Genomic DNA, 22,667 nt, shown 5'->3' on the forward strand with positions numbered 1-22,667 from the left:
AATGGTTTAGTCAAAATGTCTGCTATCTGGTAGTTGGAGTCAACATATCTAACATCGAGTTTGTTGTCAATGACCTTGTCCCAAACAAAGTGAAGGTCGATTTCGATATGTTTAGTTCTAGCATGGTAAACCGGGTTGGAAGCAAGGGAGCCAGCACCAAGGTTGTCACACCATAATATCGGGCAGTGAGACAGGTTGATGGAAAGCTCAGTAAGGAGAGATTCAATCCAGACTAACTCAGATGTTGCTAAAGCAAGAGCCCGGTATTCAGATTCGGTACTTGATCTGGCTACCACACTCTGCTTTTTGGAGGCCCATTTTATGAGATTTTGTCCAAGAAAAACACAGTAACCCGATGTTGACTGTCTGTCATCATAACAGCCGACCCAATCTGGATCTGTGTAACCTTGAAGATCGATTTGGGTGGCTGGTTTGAAGGTAAGTCCGAGATGAGATGTACCTGCTAGATATCTCAAAATTCTTTTACATGCTCCCCAATGTTTTGTCGTGGGAGCCTTGAGGAATTGACTCAATTTGTTCACAACAAATGCAATGTCCGGTCTGGTCATTGTGAGATATTGGAGAGCCCCAATTACACTCCTATATTGTTTAGCATCTTCAAGAATCTGTCCAGAAGTGAGTGACAGTTTGGTATTAGCACACATAGGTGTAGATTGAGGCTTTGCTTCTATCATGTTTGTCTTGTTGAGTAAATCCCGTATGTATTTTTGCTGAGTAAGATGATAGGTTGTGCCATTTCTGAAAGCCTCAAACCCCAGGAAATAATTGACCGATCCTAGCTTCTTGAGATCGAATTGTTTGTGCAGATTGTCTATGATGCTTTGAACTTCTTTGAAATCATGACCAGCAATTAAGATATCATCTACATATACCAGTAGCATGATGAGTTTCCCATTTTTGTTGCTATAGAACAAGCTATTATCGGCTTTGGAGTGCTGAAATCCTTGCTGCAGTAGGAACTGTTTAAGCTGTTCAAACCATGTTCTTGGAGCCTGTTTTAATCCATAGATGGCTTTATTGAGTTTGCAAACATAATCTGGGTGTTCTTCATCTACAAACCCTTGTGGTTGATTCATGTAGACATCTTCGGTGATTTCTCCATTTAGAAACGCATTGTTTATATCTACTTGCTGAATATCCCAGTTGTAATGAGCAGCTAGAGTAAACAAGATTCGATTGGTGCAAGGCTTTACTACCAGACTATATGTTTCAAAGAAGTCAATTCCTTGTGTTTGTTGGAAACCTCGAGCAACCAATCTTGCTTTGTGAGTGTTCACGGATCCATCTGCATTATACTTTATTCGAAAGAGCCATCTATTAGTGATAATGGTCATATCCGGGGTAGGTGGAACAAGTTTCCACGTTTTCTTGTTTTTGAGTGCTGTGAACTCATTGTTCATGGCTTTATTCCATTTAGGATGAGACAAGGCTTCTTTGACAGTAGTAGGTTCTCTTTCTGTCCTTATGTTTGCCAAGTATACTCTCGGTTTATGCCTTTCTTGGATCTAGTAACCATTGGGTGGTTATTTTGGGTACTGGGAGGTTGTGGCAAAGCTGATGGTTGAGGATGTGGAGAGGAGGCAGTATGAGGTTCAGGTATAGCAGTATGTTGGTTTGGAGATAAAGTTTGTGAGGTTGCTGGTGTATGAGACTCAGATGAGTGATTGTGACTAAATTCTTGTTGATGTATGGGATCATGCAACGGATGTGAGACACTTAAGGATGGATTTTGAGTGTAGTTGGTAGGTGGAAAAACATGTGTTTGAGGTATAGGATAGGAAGTATAGTTGATAGATGGGGTCAGATTGGGATTATTCTGAGAATTAGATTTAGGAAATAATTCTTGATAATGAAATTCAGCTTCGTTAAATTGAACACTTCTAGCCACATATATCCTACCACTAGGGTGAAGACACCTATAACCTTTTTGTGTCATGCTATAGCCAATGAATAAGCACTTAGACGATCTAAATGAGACTTTGTGAGATTGATAGAGTCTTAAAAGAGGGAAACAAGAACAACCAAAGATTTCGATAAGGTTATAATCTGGTGCCTTTTTATATAATTTTTGAAATGGAGATTGATAATTGTTCACCGGGGTAGGGAGCCTATTGATGAGATAGGCAGCAGACACATAAGCTTCCCACCAAAAGGTGAGAGGCATGTGTGCTTGGGCTAAAAGGGTGAGACCTACATCAACAACATGCCTATGTTTTCTCTCCACTCTTCCTTATTGTTGATGTGTGTGAGGGCAAGAGTTTCTAAGAACAATTCCAGCATTTTGAAATTGTTGTTTAAGAGGGGAAAACTCTTTGCCAAGGTAAGATTGTATACTCTTTATCTTTGTTTGGAATTGTCTTTCAACAAAGGCATTAAATTGATTGAATAAGCTTGGTGCTTCAGACTTAGTTTTCATAGGAAAAATCCAAACAAATTTACTAAAATCATCAACAAAACTTATATAGTATTTGTATCCATGCATAGAAGTATGAAAGGAAGGACCCCAAACATCCGTATGCACTAATTGAAAAGGAATATATGTTTTATTTTGGACAGATTTAAAGCTGAATTGATGCATTTTGCCTATTTGGCATGCATCACAAAAAGTAACATTTTTACATTTGAGAGTAGGACTAATATGTGAAAGAACTTTGGCTAAGATGGGCTTGGAAGGATGACCAAGCCGACAATGCCAAGTGGTAAGAGCAGTAGCTTGATCTGGTACAGGATTGCTACTGGTTGTGGAGTTCAAAGCAGATGGACAAGATTTGATAGAGTCTTGAATGTTAAGGACTGTGTGGGAAGACTTGTTTAAGGGCTGAACTTGAAGTTTGTAGAGGCCTTCATTGAGAGAACCCTTTAAAAGAACTTGCCTCGTTGTCTTGTCCTTGATAAGACAACAAACATCATTAAATTCTAAGATAACATTGTTATCTTTAGTATATTGGGAAATACTCAACAAGTTTTTGGTGACATTAGGCACATGTAACACATCTTTAAGAATAAGGAAATGATTAGGATTGGTGGTAGATATAGAATTAGATCCAATTTGTAAGATAGGCATAGAAGAACCATTACCCACTATGACTTTTGCTTTGCCTTTGTAATTGATTGTGTTTTGCAAGTTCTGTGAATCTGTAATCATGTGGTGAGTTGCCCTGGTATCTAGGAACCATGCTCCAGAGATGTCACTATTGGTGGGGGTCTCGGCCAAATTGGCTTGGGGATTTTCATTGCTGGTGTCACTGGTTGTAGGGCCAGAAGGAGATGGTCCAGTGAAAGTGATATCGAATCGGTGATAACATTTTTGAGCCGTATGTTCAGCTCTTCCACACAGCTGACACATAGGGCGATTACCACGGCCTCCTCTGTTGCCTGAGTAACCACGACCTCCTCGATTATGTCCTCTGGTGCCTCGTCCAGTATAGCCGCCTCTTGAATTATGGTTACCAGACATATTCGCTATATTAGCTTGGACATTGGCTAATGAGTCTGTTGTTTGTTGATGAATACGCAGTTTATGACTGTGTAACATGAATTGTACTTCTTGAAGGCTGAGAGGATTTTCACGAGCAGTAATGTTGACTATAATAGCTTCATATTCTTGTCCCAATCCTCCAAGAATGTACAGAATGAGATCATCGTCAGAGAGTTGTTGTCCAGCCGCAGCAAGAGCATCAGCATGCTCTTCATCTTCAAGAAATAGTCATCAATAGATGATGAACCTTTCTTGGTTGCTTGCAAGAGACCACGAACTTGCATGATTCTGACCCTTGATCTTGAAGCAAAGATTTGAGCAAAGGTACTCCAGATCTCGTGAGAAGAGTGGCAATTGATAATATGTCCAAGCATAGGTTCAGAAACAGAATTCATAAGCCAGTGCATAAGGAACTGATCAAACCTCAACCATTGAAGATATTCTGGATTAGAAATGTTACCTTCAAGAAATTGAGGCGGCTAAGGAAGCGTTCCTAAGATGTAACCATCAAGATTGTAAGCCCTGGTTGCAGCAAGAACCAGCAACCTCCAAAATGTGTAATTGGATCTGTCTAAGCGTTGATTTAGCGGAAGCAAGTTGTTGTTGGGTAATCCTGCCGGTGGAGCCTCATAAGCAGGAGGATTCGGTGGTTGAGCGTTCGTAGGAGCGCCATTGCCGTCGACTTGGCCTTGGTTACTGGAGGAATTGGGTCCATTTGACGCCATTAATGGCAATCTGATACCATGTAAGAATAGTAAGAGAGAGAAAGATGGAAAGTAGAGAGAAGTAGAAAAAGACTCATTTGAAACTGATGAGACCAAAGCCTTTATATAGAGGAATGAAATAACAGAGTTGGTTACAACAGCTGGCAAAACAGCTCAGCTAAAAAACAGCTATACACTACCTGAAATAACAGACAAAGTAACTAACATAATCCTAACAATACCCATCCTATCAGATTCTATTTCTTTTACAGTTAAAAATTAGCATTTTTACCCACTGAACTTTGAACAATACAGAATTTTGCCCCCTTTTATAAAACAAAATTAATTTTAAAAATTATAATATTCTATTTTTTTAAAGAAATTATATTAATTCGGAAAAAAATAATAAAAATTATTAAAAAATTAGATAACAATATTGAATTTATAAAAAAAATATTAATTTTACTTAAAAAAACTTAAATTATTTTTTAAAAAATATTTTCACTTTATTTTATTTATAAACACGTATCTTAAAAATTAAACTAAAATTATTGAGAATGTAATAAATAATAGAAAAACTCAAATTTATTTATATTTATAAACTCATATCTTAATAAATAAAGAAAAATAATGAAAAATTCAATAAAAATATAAAAATATTTTTTCAAAAAAATTATAAATTAAACTGAAAAATGTTATGTTCACTTAAATAAATTTTTATTTTTTGATAAAAATAAAATATACTCAAGTTCGTTCTCGTAAAATTTAGAGGCTGTTTGGCTTTACAGTTTAAAAACCGTTTTCTGTTTTTTAAAACTGAAAACAGTTTTTAAAAACTATTAGGAGTCATTTGGCAAAAATTTTTAAAAGCTGTTTTTTAAAAATTGAGTTTTAAAAAACTAGAAAACAGAAAACATCAAAATGCTGTTTTCAATTTTCAAAAACAATTTTTTTTTGTCTAACATATTATATTTTATATTTTGCTCACATACTCAGATCCCAGACCCGAAACCATACCCGAACCTAGACCCGGATGGTGCTAAAATATTGATTTTTTTCGTAAGAAAAAATCTAAAAACAGTTTTTAAAAATTTGTGCCAAGCACCCTTAAATTTTTAAAATGACAAAAAATTGTTTCCTATTCTCACTTTTAAAAACACAATTTTAAAAATTGAAAACTGAAAACACAGCCAAACAAGCTCTTTTTATAAAAATTTAATTTTAATATACTTTTTTAATATCTAAATGAATTTTATACTAAGAAATAAATAATTTTTTATATCGCTTAAGTCATTTTAAAATTTTAATTTATTTTTTAATTTTTTTAATCATTCAAAATGATTTCTTAATCATCGCATATCACAAATATGTGTGAGCAGCACTAATTTCTCTTGATCATGTTTATTTTTTGATCATGTCAGCCATGCGATTAGACCATTGTCTCACTAACTTCTTCCCGCAAGTAAAATCATGTGAGATCAGTTTTATGGGAATTGTATTTTTGATGTGTCATCACTATCCTTTAAGGGATGAGTTAGCACAAGACTGGACTTATTTTCAGGCGGTAAATTCACATAATAATACAATTTGTGTTAGAAAAATTAATAATATACCCAAGATCTATTTGTATATAACATAGAACACAATAATAAGATATAATAATTAGGTATGTGTACCTGATTGATCCATAGCAATTATCTCAGTTTGATCCACAACAGTTACTCCAATTCGATAGTGCAATACTATCAACTAAGTCTTCCTCCCTAGATCTCTAAATCAGAAGCAGTTTATTTTATCTGATTATCAAAAGGTATACAATTGTGATGAGACAATATGTATTTATAGAGTTAGGGAGGGGACTTAGCTACAAAACCCTAGTTGGGCTGGGCCTGCTCATCAAAGGCTTCAGTCAACTAGAAAAGCCCACACTTCTGCTTCACCTAGACTTTACACACAGATGCTAAGCCCATTAACAATTGATCACCGACAACATGGGCTAACACAGCAAAGAACTATCCAATCAACCCAAGTTTTAATAAAACCAATAAAATTTAATGTAAGCCCAAATAAAAGTCTAACATTCTCCCACTTGGGCTACATTGATTTTAATACATATATATTATATATCAAAATAATTTTGTTTGAAAACGACTCATGGGTTGAACAACAGGAAAACATTTGTGGCCACTTTAAAAAATGATAGTTCTCTGATAGCATCTCAACATACCGGTCCAATTTAACCTTTGATAATGAACTATGACAATCATATTGTTTTTAACTCAACAAAAGACATTCATAATCACAAATACCAAAGTATTAAATCGACATGGTCAATAAGTCTAGTAGTGTGGTAAGGAATTATGTTCAACATGTGATCAATTTAAAATAACATAATATCCTTATCAGTCATCAATTTCACTGATACCGTGATGCTTAACAAATAAGCCAGTGAAATTAAACATACACCACTTAAAATAAGTTAGTGTCACTAAATATGCTTAAAGAATTAAGCCAACAACATATCATTGTCATTAAGCAAATAAATTTAAAAGACAATGATCACAACAATATGAACCACATGCTTTCAATTCAATCATTCTCGAGAATATAACAAAACATAATTGAAAACATATTCATTCAATAATAAAAAATATTGAAACAAAAATGTAGTTCATAACTTTATTCAGAAAATTATAAATAATAATTTCTAAAACAAACAGAAAACAAAACTCCCACTAACCCAAAAGATCAAAAGATTCTAAAATGCCCATATTAACAACATGTTTATTAAACAGCACGGCACTTAACCCTTTGGTTAGAGGATCAGCTAACATCGACTCGGTCTTGCAATTTTCAATGACAATGTCTCCTTTCTTGACCAAGTCTCTGACAGTGAGATACTTTATTTCCATATGTTTAGAAGCACTACTAATCTTGTTATTCTTTGAAAAGAAAACAGCAGCATTATTATCACAATAGATTAGCATAGGTGTGGAAATAGAATCAACCACTCGTATCTCCGAAATAAAATTCTTCAGCCACAAAGCTTGCAAAGATGCCCCATAACATGCAACAAACTCAGCATACATAGTAGATGATGTGATCAAAGTCTGTTTGACACTCTTCCAAGAAATAGCAGCACCTGCCAAGGTGAAAATATAGCCAGAAGTTGACTTTAAATCATCTACACAACCACCAAAATCTGAATCTGAATAACCAACAACTCGAAGATTGTCAACATGCTTATACACAAGCATAAAACTCTTCGTTCTTTGCAAATATCTCAAAACTTTCTTGGCTGCAATCCAATGATCATGGCCAGGATCAGATAAATATCTCCCAAGAACATTGACTACGAAAGCTATGTCAGGTCGAGTGCAAACCTGAGCATACATCAAACTCCCTACTACACTTGCATAAGGGATGTTCTTCATTGCTCCTCTTTCCAAGTCGTTCTTAGGACATTGCTGCTTAGTGAACTTGTCCCCTTTCAGAATAGGAACAGAACCAGCTTTACACAAATCCATGTTGAACCTTTTGAGCACACGATTAATGTAAGCTTCTTGAGATAAGCCAAGAACTTTTCGATTCCTGTCACGATGGATCTCAATCCCCAAAACATAGGATGCCTCTCCAAGATCTTTCATATCAAAATTGGAAGACAGAAAATTTTTGGTCTCATTTAGTAGTGACAAATCACTGTTGGCAAGTAAAATGTCATCTACATAAAGAACAAGAAAAATATAACGGCTCCCACTAATCTTCATATAAATACACTGATCAAACTAGTTCTCTACAAAACCAAACGATGTCACAACCTTGTCAAACTTCAAGTACCACTGGCGAGATGCCTGTTTGAGACCATAAATGGATCGTTTCAACTTGCAAACTAAGTGTTCTTTTCCTTTCTCCTTGTAGCCTTCAGGTTGAGACATATAGACTTCCTCATTCAATTCTCCATTCAGAAAAGCAGTTTTAACATCCATTTGATGCAACTCTAAATCAAAATGCGCAACTAAGGCCATAATAATTCTGAATGAATCTTTAGTGGAAACAGGTGAGAAAGTTTCAGTGTAATCAATACCTTCTCTTTGAGTAAAGCCTTTAGCCACTAAACACGCTTTAAACCTTTCAATCTGTCCTTTTTTATCCCTTTTAGCCTTTAAAATCCACTTACAACCTATTGGTTTAAAACCATCAGGTAATAAAACTAGCTTTCATACACCATTTTTCTTCATGGAGTCGATCTCATCATCCGTAGCTGCTAACCATTTTCAAGATTGTGGACTATTAAGTGCTTCACTAAAAGTGACAGGATCCACAAAATGATCAATATCATATTCTCCTTCTCCAAGATAAACAAAATTATCATGACACTTTGTTGACTTCTTTTGTCTCTGAGATCTTCTTAGAGGAGGTACTTCTGGAATAACTTCTCTTTGTTGATCATTGTTTTGAATAACATCTTCCACAATTGGAATTTCTTCAATAACAGGATTCTCATTAACAATAGGAGCTTCATCATTAATAGGCCCTTCATCAATAATAGGACCTTCATCATCTTCGATATCGGGAGCAATGTATTCATCAACAATGGGAGCATTACCAACTGGAGTAGGATTGAGACTACTATTATCATCTCTTGAAAATGACATAGGAATACAAATTCCTTTAGATGACTCCCCCATTTCAAGAGATGTCGAAGGAATATTTTTAGCAACATCAAATTCCAGAAATTTAGCAGTCTGCGATTCAACAATTCGCGTACCACGAGTAGGACAGTAAAAGCGATAGCCTTTCGAGCGCATTGGATAACCAATGAAATAACAGTGATTTGTTCTCGGATCTAACTTTTTCAAATTAGGATCATAAATCTTTACTTCAGCTGGACAACCCCATACACGAAGATGATTCAGACTAGGCTTCCGCCCAGTCCACAACTCAAAAGGGGTTTTGGGAACAGATTTACTCGGAACACGATTTAAAATATAAGTTGCAGTCATAAGTGCTTCACCCCATAAAAACTCTGGAAGATTTGTTCTACTCATCATACTTCTAACCATATCCATGAGAGTGCGATTTCTCCTTTCAGCAACGCCATTTTGCTCAGGTGAACCAGGCATAGTGTATTGAGCAACTATACCATTTTCTTGTAAGTACTCTGCAAAAAGCCCCATGTGTTGTCCAGATTCTGTATAACGACCATAATATTCTCCTCCACGATCAGAATGAACAACTTTGACGACTCTTCCTAATTGTTTCTCAACCTCATTTCGAAAAATTTTGAGTTTATCAAGGGCGTCAGATTTTTCTTTAATTAAATAGGTGAATCCATAACGAGAAAAATCATCGATGAAAGTGATAAAATACTTGTTTCTGCACAACGTGGTGGAATAAGGACCACTGATGTCCGTGTGGATAATTTCCAATAAAGATTGACTGCGGTTTGCAGTCTTCTTTCTTGTTTTAGTCAATTTTCCACGAGTACAATCAACATAAGTATCCCAATCAGAAGCATCAAGAGGAGGAAGTATTTCAGATTTAATTAAACGATCAACCCTTTCTCTGGAAATATGACCCAATCTTTTGTGCCATAACAATAAGGATGTTTCCTTTATATGATGTCTTTTACCCACAGTATTCACAACATTAAAAGAGGAATCTAAAGGAGCCAATAACAACTTGTAAAGACCATCAGAATAAAAGCAATTTCCAATAATTCGAGAGTCAAGCATAATGTCAACATTATCATTTGTAAAATGAAAAGAATATCCTTGTTTAACCAAAAGCGAAAGCGAAACTAAATTCCTTTTAAAAGTAGGAATATAAAAGGTATTGTTCAAAATTATCTTAACAGTAGACTGTAATTCAAGAATAAATGTTCCAACATAGATAACGTCAACTCCAACATCATTGCCCACTTTAAGCTTGGACTCCCTCTCACTTGGCTTCCTGAGATCCCTTAGCCCCTGTAAGGAAGCAGAAACATGAACAGTAGCACCACTGTCTAACCACCAAGAATCAATAGGAACATCAACTAGATTAGATTCAAAACAAACACATGCTAATGGATTACCTGATTGTGCTTGCTTCTTTTCTAACAAGGTCTTAAATTTGTGACAGTCCGTTCTCCGATGCCCCAATTTTTCACAAAAGTAACACTTCACATTAGAGTATTTGGACTTTCCATTGTTATTCTTCTGTTTATTCTTATGCTCCTTACCATTACCATTCTGTTTAGTAGCACCATCATTTTTATTCTTGAATTTTCCTTTTCCTTTGTTGGGCTTGAGGTGAGAAACATAGTTAGCAGATTCATTCTTCTCCCTTTTAAGCTTGCTTTCTTCAGCTACACACTGAGAAATTAGGTCGCTGATAGTCCATGTTTGATTGTAAGTGTTGTAGGCTGTCTTGATAAGGCTGAAAGAGGCAGGAAGAGCATGAAGAGCTCGATGAATAATGAAAGAGTCAGGAAGAGGAATATTATGATCTTTCAACTTGGACCGAATATTCACAAATTTCAGAATAAAATCTCTCACTCCTTTAAATTCATCATACTTAATGGTTGTCATTTCATCCATAAGATGTCCAGCTTCAGCGTTTTCACCAGTGTCATATAGTTTTTCTACAGCATTGAAAAACTCTTTGGCATTTGTAGTGTCTGGCAAACCACTCAATAGATGTTCAGGAATGGATCTTTTCATAGTAAGAAGACTAAGACGACTTGACTTTTCCCATTGTGCATGATGAGTTCTGCGGCGGTACATCTTTGGAGTCGATAAGATCGGCGGAGTTTTTCTTCTCGTAGGCACACGTCCAAATCCATTATGCCTAAAGTAAATTCCACATCTCGTTTCCATGTCTTGTAGTTGGAAGCATTCAAAATATGGATGAAAGCATTATTGTTGTTCACAGAAAAGGAGACTGAAAAATTCAAAAATTAAAACTTGAATAAGCAATATGAGCAATGTATTAGAAAATATTGTAGAATCAACTGGTCATAATAAACTCTCCTTTGGGGTGAGAATATAACACACACATGATCTACCTTCATGAAGTTAACAACAAAGAAAAAAATACATATCATTTAAGAATTTTATTACCTTTGGGCAAATAAATTTCTTAAAAATATGTATTAATTCAAGCAAAAAATAATAAATTTATATATTTAAATTATTACCTTTGGGAAAATAATTAAAATATATATATTTAATATTAACTCACTTCATGGAATGTGAACTAATATATGTAAATACTACCTTTGGGCAAGTAATTACACATATAGTCAACCAAAAGATATAATATTTTCTTCAACATGTGAAATTTGGTGATAAAACAATCATTGAAAATTAATAATTTTCAACCAAATTTCCAAAAGAGATATATAATTGCTTTTATTATATTGATAATCAAAAAATAAAGTGTCCACCATAACACATTATTTTTGTATCAAACAACCAAGTTTTATAATTTTAGAACAACAAATAATCAAAAGATGTGAATATAAGAAAATTGGTGGAGACTACATAGTCAAAATAAATTAAATAAGAGAGTGACTATGTCATATGGAACGAGAAGAAACTCAAAAAAATTTCTATGATCAATAGATTTCGAAAAATCATCAAAAATTATTTTTAATAATTTTTTAACTACATAATTATCATTAAAATAATAATAATTATTAAATGGAGTCAAAAAATTAATTAAAAATCATAGAAAAATCAGAAATTGAATTTTAAGCACGCTGGAAAAAAAAAACGTCGAAAAACGACCTCTGACGTGGCTCCACGCGCCCCCACGCGCCGCCTGCGCGAGTGGGCTTCGCGGCTGGGAGTCACCTTCAACCTCCAACGGGTCCTGCAATACGGGTCACGTGACCCGGTTCGGCCCAGTCGGGTCTGGCGTGAAAATCTGGCGAAAATTGACGGAAAAAATTCGAGAAATCGATGGGTTTTGCTCGGGATTGAATTTCTAATTGATCTACGCTACTAATTTCGAGTATTAAGGACTAAATGTGTAGATCTATTGCTAAAATCAATCCGAAAATTGAAGAACACAAAAGAAAAAAAAAATTGTAATGCCAATCTTAGTTTAAATCCGAAATTAATTATGTAGCAACATTCTTAAACAATTGATAAAGAGTTATCTATAATTAATTTTAGATTAAAAACAATAAAATCAAAAAACACAAATTATAATTTCATAATGTAATTATATAAACCCTAAAACTTTAAAGTTAAAATTCTCATAATATACATAATGATTTCATGCATATAATATATCAAAAGAAAGAGCATTTAATGAGGAATAAAACCCCTAAACTTTTAAGATCGAAAAATAAAAAATTCAACATAAAATAATAACGAAATTAATATGTAATTGGAAAAACAAAGAAAGTAACATATACATATTAATTGTTACAAAAATTATAGGTTCTAAATCATATACAATAGGCAATCTGATACCACATGTTAGAAAAATTAATAATATACCAAGATCTATTTGTATATAACATAGAACACAATAATAAGATATAATAATTAGGTATGTGTACCTGATTGATCCATAGCAATTATCTCAGTTTGATCCACAGCAGTTACTCCAATTCGATAATGCAATACTATCAACTAAGTCTTCCTCCCTAGATCTCTAAATCAGAAGCAGTTTATTTAATCTGATTATCAAAAGGTATACAATTGTGATGAGACAATATGTATTTATAGAGTTAGGGAGGGGACTTAGCTACAAAACCCTAGTTGGGCTGGGCCTGCTCATCAAAGGCTTCAGTCAACTAGAAAAGCCCACACTTCTGCTTCACCTAGACTTTACACACAGATGCTAAGCCCATGAACAATTGATCACCGACAACATGGGCTAACACAGCAAAGAACTATCCAATCAACCCAAGTTTTAATAAAACCAATAAAATTTAATGTAAGCCCAAATAAAAGTCTAACAATTTGCACTTTGTGGATTGACTTAAATTAGATCGTACAAATTAGATTGAATTAGCTATTTTATGAACACTGTAATCTTAGTATGTACAAAATGGCTAGACAAACACACTCAAGAGAGAGTCGGTTGACGAGGTGCTGTCTGTGGGTCCCAATAAGATGGGCTGCTATTGCAGAAAGCAACACGTGGGCCGCTGCTTAGTTTTATAGAGATGGAAATTGGGCGGTTAATGTACGGGGAATGTAATCCCCGCCCCCATCCCCGCTATCTATTTATACCCCCATCCCCGCCCCATTCCCGTCTAATAACCAACAGATTCGGGGTAGGAGAATACCCATCGGTTATGGGGAAGTCATCGGGTATCTATTAAGGTAAAATGAAAAAAAATTAATTTAAAATAATTGAAAAAAATAAATTACACCAATATTCTTACAACTATTTACTATGCATTCATAATTCATAGGAGATAAAAGACAAACCTACCTAAAAAAAGCATCACCTAGTAGAAAATAAAAACTAAATATGCCTCAAAGTTTGAAAAAAAAACAAAAAAAATATAACCCAAGTATAGGATCATAGTCTCATACCTCTCAAGCGTCCCAAAAAATTAAAAAGTAAACAAAGATGAAATTAAGAATCGAGAAGAAAATATCTTTACACATGTAATCCACAATGATCATCAGTTCACTATCGTCATTAGATCTTCATAGTTTAAGCATATGATATATAATTTTGATTATGTATAATAATCAAAAATCATATATCTACTATATATATGTTAAGAATAGAAAAGAAATTATATATATCTATATTGGGGTCGGATATGGTACGGATAGTACTATCTCCGCCCCCACCCCATCCCCGCTTCGGGTATTGAAATTGTCCCCCACCACCGCCCCATTAACTACCAAGACGGGGAATTCCCACCCCATTAGGGGCGGGTCCCCGCGGTTACCCATCCCCGCGGTATAAATTTCCATCTCTTTTATCTAGTATTTTTGTTGAAAAAAAAATAATACACAATACAAAAGTTATTTTTTCCGTGTCACAATATTATTTATTGTAATTATTAAAATATTTTTTTAAGTATTTATGTAAAAATGATGCCATTTGAGACATAAAAAACAAATGAATGAAGAATGGGAAAACAATATACATATAAAAAGAGTGGTCATGTAACCAAAATGAGCAACAAAAGAATATATAGCAACACTATCAAATGTCAAAATAAAAAAAAATTTGGTGGGAAGATGGATATAAAGATTTGTAGGCTATTTCAGCTTATATTTGCCACCATTTACGATTTTCCATCGACTTCGCAAGTTGTTTAGCCATTGATGCAAAGTCCTCTGCCCCATTTTTCAACTCCTCCGTGTGTTGGCCTAGTTTCTGATATCAATACCCAAAAAAAAAGAAAAAAACATGTATTCATTCATAAAATATGACAGATTAAATTTTGACAAGATGTGTAATATTTATAATACCTCAAGCTTTTCCTGGCGCTGTACAAGCTTATCCCTTGCTTGTGCAGCTGCTCCCGAGGCATCCTTCAAAAGAATGGAAATTATTGTGTTAGATATATCCATGAAATTAAACCATTTTAACCACTTTTCCATAATTCATCAATCTCAATAACCTCATTCTTTCGATATTTAGCTCTTATCTCTTCTGCTGTTCTGACTGTGGGTTTTATATCACTATCACCACCATGAAACAATCTGTCTCTCTCTGTTTCTTTATCTGTTCATTAAAAACATCAATTACATCATTTAATGCCAGCAAAATAATTAAAGAACTTGAAGCAATAACTTTAAAGCAAGCTATTTTACCTTTCGTTTCATTCTTGTTTTTCTGAGATGAAGATGAGACGTGTAGAGGTTCGTCGATGACAATGTCGTCTGTATAAAGACAGTAGAGTGAGCCACATAGAAGAAAGATGTCAAACACGAAGACTTTTATTCCCTTTCTGATAATTTAAGGAAGAGATATAGACGGAACCTAAATTGAGTTGTATGATTTCTTGGTCATCTGTCAGAGCTGTCGAAGGTTTTAAGAATGGAGGACTTGAAAATAAGGTCTCTAAATGTGCATGAATATCTTTATGAAGTCCACTAAGATCAGCATTGTGTTCCACTTTCTCTGCTTTTAAACCCTTCATTATACCACCCAAAATTCCAGGGGTAACAGCCTGCGGCAACAGAAGTTAGGAGCCAAAACAAATTATTAACAAATGAGATAAACAATCGAGCTTAGCAATAAATTCTGCTACCTGTTTCTGAGTTGGAGAGAAATTGAGTGTGGCATCTACTGAAGCTGCAAGCACTTTATTATAAAGACAGGGCAAAGAATCTGGTATCCTACAAGACAAGCAAACTTTCTTATTATTGAAGTATTTTTTATGTGCTTCACTGTACACAAACTATTATCGTTTTCATATAAATGTACAATCAAGAGAAAGTTACCTGAGGTCATTTTCATAGCTCAGAACAGATATAAAAGCAAGTTCATGCCCGTTTACCTATAGCATTACACAAAATTCAGAGTAACTACAACATGGAGTGGAAACCAAATTACAAACCATTGTACAAAATAGGTGATGGAGCAAAATGCTTATGTTGGCAAACTTTGAGTGCAACTGGTATGATCCAATGATAATATTACATTAGAGCGACATTGTATCATAGAAAAGTATTTGAAAATTATGTAGCAATACTCATAATCAGAAAAATGAAACCATGATAGTCAATATCTCTTAAAGCTTAGTGTGAGTCAAAATATGCATAAATTTCTTCTTGATGATAACCTGTCACGAATCAATTTGTTGAAACTAACCAGTGCAATTTCCCCCTGATCAGTAGAGCACATTGTCTTGTCCATATTAGTCTTGTAGTTCCATCTTAGAATAGACATTAGGGAGCTTTCTCCCAACACTTCAAGATCTGGCAAAGACCTGTTAAAGATTAAGAAGTAAGAATTAGTCCCAGTAGCTATTACTTTAGACCCAATTTAACCAAATGTCATGTAAAATTGATTCATCAATTTATTAATTTGCTTTATAGTGGAAAAAAAGAAGCTGACAATAGAAATAGAACTGAGCTTTTCACCTTATTTCAATTACTCCAGTTTGATAAAGAACAACCAATCCACATTCTTTCTCATCTTTCTTCAATGTTGTAGTCCAGCAACATGGTTTCACAAGATCCACCTTGTGAATAGAGTCATTGTCACCCTACAGTAACAAAGTTTCGTTGACAAGGGAGATGAAAAATACTTGAACCGGAATGTATATACGGTAGGAAGTTACCTCAATCATAGAATTCAGAGAGTACAAGTGCAAGGAATCTTCACAACACAGCAAAATAAGTAGGTTCATTAATCTCCGATCAAAATGTCCACTTCTAGAAGAGTGTTTCAATCCAACTTGTGAGAGTTCATCTATAGCTTTACTACTTTCAGGTGATTTCGATGAATGCTTTCCACTGCCAACTTCAGATATAAGATCACCATCTGCACACAAAAGAAAAGAAAGAGTCCTCAGACGACACAAATCAAAGTAAATGAGATAATTCTGTGTAATCTGTATTTACTTACCTATGACGTGCAATGAAATTGCCGTACAATTCTTTATTGGTTGTAAAGGCTGAGAGCAAACCGAATTTCCAGTAGTGATATCTCTTACACTAATATGTGCATTCATTGTCATAGTGAACAGAACCCCTGATTCAGAATCACTCGGAATTTTGGATTGAGAGCCCTTTGGACTCTTGACTGAGCTATTAGCATCTAATAATGATCTAACATCCAAAACTTTTAGAGGGGAACTTGTCTCGGATGAAACATCAGTTAGACTTAAAACAGATAACGTATTAATATCAAGCATTGCGACCTGAAAAGAAGTATGATGAAAAGAAAATTAAGAACTCTCTAACGTTTAACTAAGAATAGAAAAAACACAAGGAAAAAAAAAAAGATGACATTGACTGTACCTGCCCACAGTTGAACCCAACAAAAAGTAGGTTTCCAGAATTAGAAAAATGTAGGGTGCATATAGGAGAAGAGAGGATAGAAAACACTGCTAGGCAATAAGGCACATCCCCTTGTTGGAAATTATGAACTGAGAAAGAAATATTACACAGACCAATAGAAAATCAAAACCAACATTGACGCAATAATTTGAAAGTATAACTGTGAAGGAAAACTAGATTCAAACTCCTAAACAAAGATTTAAGTGAGAAAAAAAAAATGAAACTTGTTCTAGGAGTCCACTGTTAAAACTCTAGTCATCTTATGATTTTTATCTATAAATCAAGCTCCATCTTATTTCCTGCCTTGACTTTGCAAAAGATTTTAAGGAAAAGAACATTAAAACTTGTCTGACATTGACATCTATATGGAGTATAGAGACATCAGCATCGAGGTAATGCACATTTAAACCCAAACCTTCTTTTCCAGTTGCTGTCACAAAATGCAAATTCTTCTCAAAAGGAATTCTTATCAGGTCATAGAGACGAACCTACATACCCTCAAAAGAAAAAAAAAATATATCATTGTCCATCAAATTAATCTCTCTTTATTTTATTCCTTCAAAAGGCAAAGACAAAAGTATAAATTCTTACCCTGCCACATTCATCACCGACAGATAACTTGAGTGTAGAAGAGCAGAAGTCCAATGCAGTTACTGATACAATTTCATTAGTCATACCTTTCACCTATTATATACACAATACAAACTTAATATCATATGAACAGTACAATTATGTGATAACATAGAAGGAACAAAACACAACAAAGACACAAACCTGAGGTTGTATAGAATGAATAAGTTGCAGAGAAGGATATGTGGCATCCCAAAGTCGAACAGATCCATCTTGGTACCCTGAAATATACACTCTCTCAACCTGATAAGTTTGGGCATCAAAACCTTGACTGGGAAGCCCACCAGTCAAAGGCCACTCTGTACTTCCTTTACGTAAATGTTCCACACTTAGCTTTTCAGCTGATATCTAAATGAATAAGGCCAAACTAGTTAGCATGTACAACAAGTGCCAAGCATTTAAAAAGTAATTTCTTTAAGTACTGCAAGAACTTTGGTAGCTCAGCCGTCTTATTGAACTAGAAAAGTGATTTCCAATAATGAAAGATGATGTTACTGAAATGTGCTTGATAATTAGAACTGATCAAATGACAAAGCAGTACCCTAGAGAAAGCTTGTGAAAACTCTCCATCTCCATGCACCAAACTGAGCTTTGAAACTGTCATATCTGGTTCAGTAGTAGGAACGACTGTAGTATACTTTACTGGTACTGGTCTGACAGATGTATTCTTTAGCTGGGACGTTGAGGCAAACAGGGAAGCCTTATCATAAACAAGCAACTGTCCAGGATTTGTCAAGGTAAGTAACAAAGTCTCGTTGCTGTTGCTGTCTATTACACCGGCAGTTCGTAACAAGACCATATCAGCAAAAGAACCATGAAGTGAAAGGTCTACGCGGCTAACACATTTTAGACTTTCTATTCCCTGAGACCATTCAAGGCTTAAAATCTGCAAATGGGAGAAGATAATAATTACATTGCTCCAGCAAATAAAGATACTTACAATTACTCATATACTAAACTTAAAGAATTAAGAATCTCTATCAAAGGAAAATATGAGCTAAGTAATCAATTACTCTCAAAACAAGGAAATATAAAAGATGTGAGTAAAATGTATCCATGAAACGTAACCTTTCAATAATTTCCAATTATTCATCTTGCTATCTTTCACAAGATCTGCCTAATAAATAATTATGTTGAAGGCTAAAGGTTTTTTTTTGTCTTCATGTAAGAATTGAGTTAACTTCCTCAAGCAAAATTATTTAAACTAATGACTTGGTATTCATCCGGTTGAATTATGAAAAATCGTGCCAATTTTAGTGTTGAAAACACAAGTATGCACAACTAAGAACAAAACACAGGCAATCAACTTTGAGTTAAGAGTAAGAATATACTGTCAGAACTTCATCGGATCCAATTTGATCTCCACCATAGACAAAAAGCTGTCCTGCTCGATCATTAGATGATCTTGTTGCACACCAATGTAGAACAATCACAGGGAGTCTTCTGTTTCCTGATGCCAATTGCAGCTTTACAACATTATCGACTGGGTCTTCAGCCTGCCAATCTTTTGAGGAAACATAACTTGATATGTCCCACAACATTATATCTCCATCTACATAGCCAACAGCAAGTACTGACCCATTTTCAGATGCCCAACAAAGAGAGCTGATCTCTTTCTCAGTTTCATTATCATTCAAATTATCATGAAGCATATGTTTTGTTCCTTGTACACAATTTAGCACTGTTTTATACTTTAAATTGAGGTTTTTAGAGCCTCTGACGAAAACAATTTGATCTTCAGAAGCATCCCAGAGAATGATCAATCCATTCTCATATGCAATTAGAATTCTGGAAAAAAGAATGAAAAAGGAAAATTACAATTGTTTTATTTATTTAGTTTAGTTCCTTCTTGCTGTTAAATGCATGACACAACCTGGCATGGTTATAGCACCAATTCTAAAGTCAGAGCATTCTAATAAAGTGATCAAAATGAACTTATCATGCCTGTTTCCAGGAGAACAAGGTTGATGGAGTACCCCAACCACTGGAAGTTGATCAGGCAATGGCATGCCATCTTCATCTACATTATCAATGAAATATTTTTCTTTTTAAATAAACATGAAAAATCTCAGAATCATTTGAGTGGTCATGAAAATATATGTAGGGTAACTATCCGTACATGCATAATTTATTATTCAGCCACAATGACAAAGCAATTTAAAATTGTAGCGTACTTTCCACAAGAACTTAATTAGTAAGTACAACAACAAAATTATCATAAAAAAGATACCAAAAAAGGCATATATTAATATAGTTACCAGATAAGACATTTGCCGGAATATAATAAGGAAGCTGAATAATTTTTCTGTCATCAGCTTGATACTTTAGAACAGTTACATCCCCATGTTCGCTTCCAATATACCTGAATACAATGAGACATATTTAAGCCATGTATTACTTTAGGCAATACATTTTAGGGTAATTGGTTAAAGATAATACGTGATCCAACAATTAGTTATACAAATTACTATCATACATGTAACTTGTGCCATAAATTACAGAGAAAGCAGTTATATTGGATCCCCATTGTAAAGCAGAAGCTAGTCCCCTGTTTTCCAAGTCCCAAACCTGCCAATTATGTGAATAACATATTATATTGATCACATATTAATGAAGGGAAAGTAGGATAAACATAAAAGAGAGCATTTGAAGATAATAATAGCATTTAAATAGAGTCTAGAAAGATATCAGATACCTGAATTTCATTCTCGCTTGAAATACTGGCTAGAAAACCTTGATTTTGTAAGAACTGCCAAAATTTACAGGAAAGAAAATGCAAGATAAAGACAATATTCACTATATATACACACAAATAAATAAGTATGAACAAACAAATTCATTCAAGACAATTTCCCCGTGGACTAACACAGCAGGCTGCTTCCTGAAATGGTCAATTTTAATCACCAAAACACCACTTTTGAATCATCAAGTTCCATTTTCAGAGGAGGAAGGAAAACCAAGATACAAACTAGTAATCTACTGTTTCCAAATAAATACAAACCTCAAGATTTTTAAAGGGCAATGGCTTAGGAGATACAAGAAGACCCTCAATATTATCACTCCCAATCACTTTTATCCTACCATCTCTGCAGCAATAAACAAATACATAATAAATCAGCACTATAGTGACACGTGAAAATCCGGTCACTACAAAACAAACTATTTATTAACGAAATTGAAATCGAATTTTATTATCCTAGTTCTCATCTATGTTAACTCACAGGGTTCCAACAGCTAACAGGCTTTGATTGGAATCGAATGCTAGAATGGATGCTGTGGACGGAATCCCATAGTGTATAGCAATACGCGGCTTCAAATCCGCCATTGTTAAACTTCCCTTACGTGCATTCTGCTCAGTGCAACACACATAAGCACATCTATAAGTGTCTCTACGAATAAATATAAAATGTAATTCGTAAAAATTCAAGAGAAAATTCGTTATTGAAGATTTTCTGATAAGATATTACAAAATTCATACATAGGATACGATAGCTGAATCATAAACTGAGATTTTCATACCTCTTGTTGATCAGTGGGTTTTTGGATGAATTGCTTGAACATTTGCAGAATCAAGAAAGAGCTAGTTGGTTTTTCTTCTTGTGGTTCTGCGTTGTACGGACGAAGAGATGATTAATTAACTTGATACTTGAGAGAGTGATTCTTTATGAGATTTCACGGTGACGCAAGTTTTCGTGGGTAATTATTAGCCGTTGGATATGGCGGGGCGCTAGTTGGATCAACGGACAACGTGGGGTGGGGCCACAAGAAGCGAAAACGTAAACGTTTCCTGTCTATTAATAGTATTAGTAGACTACGTACCTTCATGCCTCATTTGTTTAAGAGGATTTTCGATACTATACGTAATTCTTTTTGAGTTTTTGATTGATAGAAATTTTTTTAACGGTTTTTTCACTATTTAATACTAAGAAAACCAACAGCAGTTAGAAAAGCTTAACAGTTTTAGTCAGCTTATCAGCTTGAGTGTTAGTTGGTTAGCTCTTTTTGTAACTCTATTTATAGTTCTAATATACTTATTCATTATAAAGATGAAGAACAAAGATAGAGATTGTGTAGTGTTTGGGAGAGTGAAACGGAGGGAGAAAGAGAAAGAGAGAAATTATAATAGTCATTGTATGGTTTTGTGAGTTCGAGTGTGAGAGTTCTTGAGGATTTCTTTATGTGTTGTTTTAAGAGGTGTACACAACCATTGGAGATTGTAATCACTTGATTATATATAGTGGAGAAAATTATTTCTTGAGGGAGAGCTGGAGTAGGCCTTGAATTGTGGACCGAACCAGGATAAATCTCTTTGTTCTCTTGTTCTTACTTTTCTGTTTTTTCATTTTGCTTGATTTCAGTTTGTGTTTTTCTTTGATTTATGTTTGATATTAACTTTTAAATTGTTAAGTCCTCTATAGTAGAATTACTACAGTGATATCAGAGCTTCCTTGTGTAGATCGAAGATTTGATTTGAATGTTATCAAGAATTCAAGAAAGCAGTTGAAATAGAATCATCATCAACCAGATTCGATGGATCTGGAAACTTTAGTCTATGTAAAGAGAAGATGATGGTTGTGTTGATCTATTAAAAACTGGATTCAACACTAAAAAGAAAAAATAGAGAAGGTTGAGAAAGACTCTGATGCATCCAAGAAAGGTGATGCAAAAACTGTGATAAAGTAAGCTCGACCAACCATTATCATGAACCTTTTTGATAGTGTGCTAAGGGAAGTGATGTTGGAAACTTATTTTACCATGATCTAAATTTACTAACATGTATATTGATTATAATTTTATAATCTAACATCCTAAATATAAAATTCCTAAAAACAATAAATGAACACATTAGGGATT

At 34.5% G+C, this 22,667-nt stretch overlaps 1 protein-coding gene across 2 annotated transcripts; it reads right to left on the bottom strand.

The window, feature by feature from the left end:
* Positions 1-14,291: 14,291 nt before the first annotated feature.
* LOC115706224 (uncharacterized) lies at positions 14,292-21,506 on the bottom strand. 2 transcript variants are annotated; one of them, XM_030633802.2, is made up of 24 exons: positions 21,333-21,506; positions 21,035-21,162; positions 20,815-20,899; positions 20,509-20,562; positions 20,290-20,381; positions 20,072-20,175; positions 19,758-19,833; positions 19,145-19,601; positions 18,355-18,699; positions 17,958-18,161; positions 17,775-17,867; positions 17,599-17,671; positions 17,145-17,272; positions 16,750-17,044; positions 16,463-16,665; positions 16,263-16,387; positions 15,991-16,108; positions 15,621-15,676; positions 15,428-15,515; positions 15,157-15,346; positions 14,988-15,056; positions 14,795-14,898; positions 14,643-14,705; positions 14,292-14,547 (listed from the first exon to the last, which is right to left on the bottom strand). In XM_030633802.2, the coding sequence occupies exons 1-24, from the start codon at positions 21,372-21,374 to the stop codon at positions 14,440-14,442; spliced, it is 3,300 nt and encodes a 1,099-aa protein (XP_030489662.2). In that variant the 5' UTR covers positions 21,375-21,506; the 3' UTR covers positions 14,292-14,439. The 2 variants fall into 2 exon arrangements, 1 of the variants encoding a protein (XP_030489662.2); XR_009684388.1 differs by lacking the exons at positions 14,292-14,547; positions 14,643-14,705; positions 14,795-14,898; positions 14,988-15,056; positions 15,157-15,346 and having other exon boundaries at positions 15,460-15,515; positions 15,962-16,108; positions 21,333-21,493.
* Positions 21,507-22,667: the final 1,161 nt, after the last annotated feature.

Source organism: Cannabis sativa, chromosome 1 (genome assembly GCF_029168945.1).
Source record: "Cannabis sativa cultivar Pink pepper isolate KNU-18-1 chromosome 1, ASM2916894v1, whole genome shotgun sequence".
Lineage (NCBI taxonomy): Eukaryota > Viridiplantae > Streptophyta > Magnoliopsida > Rosales > Cannabaceae > Cannabis > Cannabis sativa.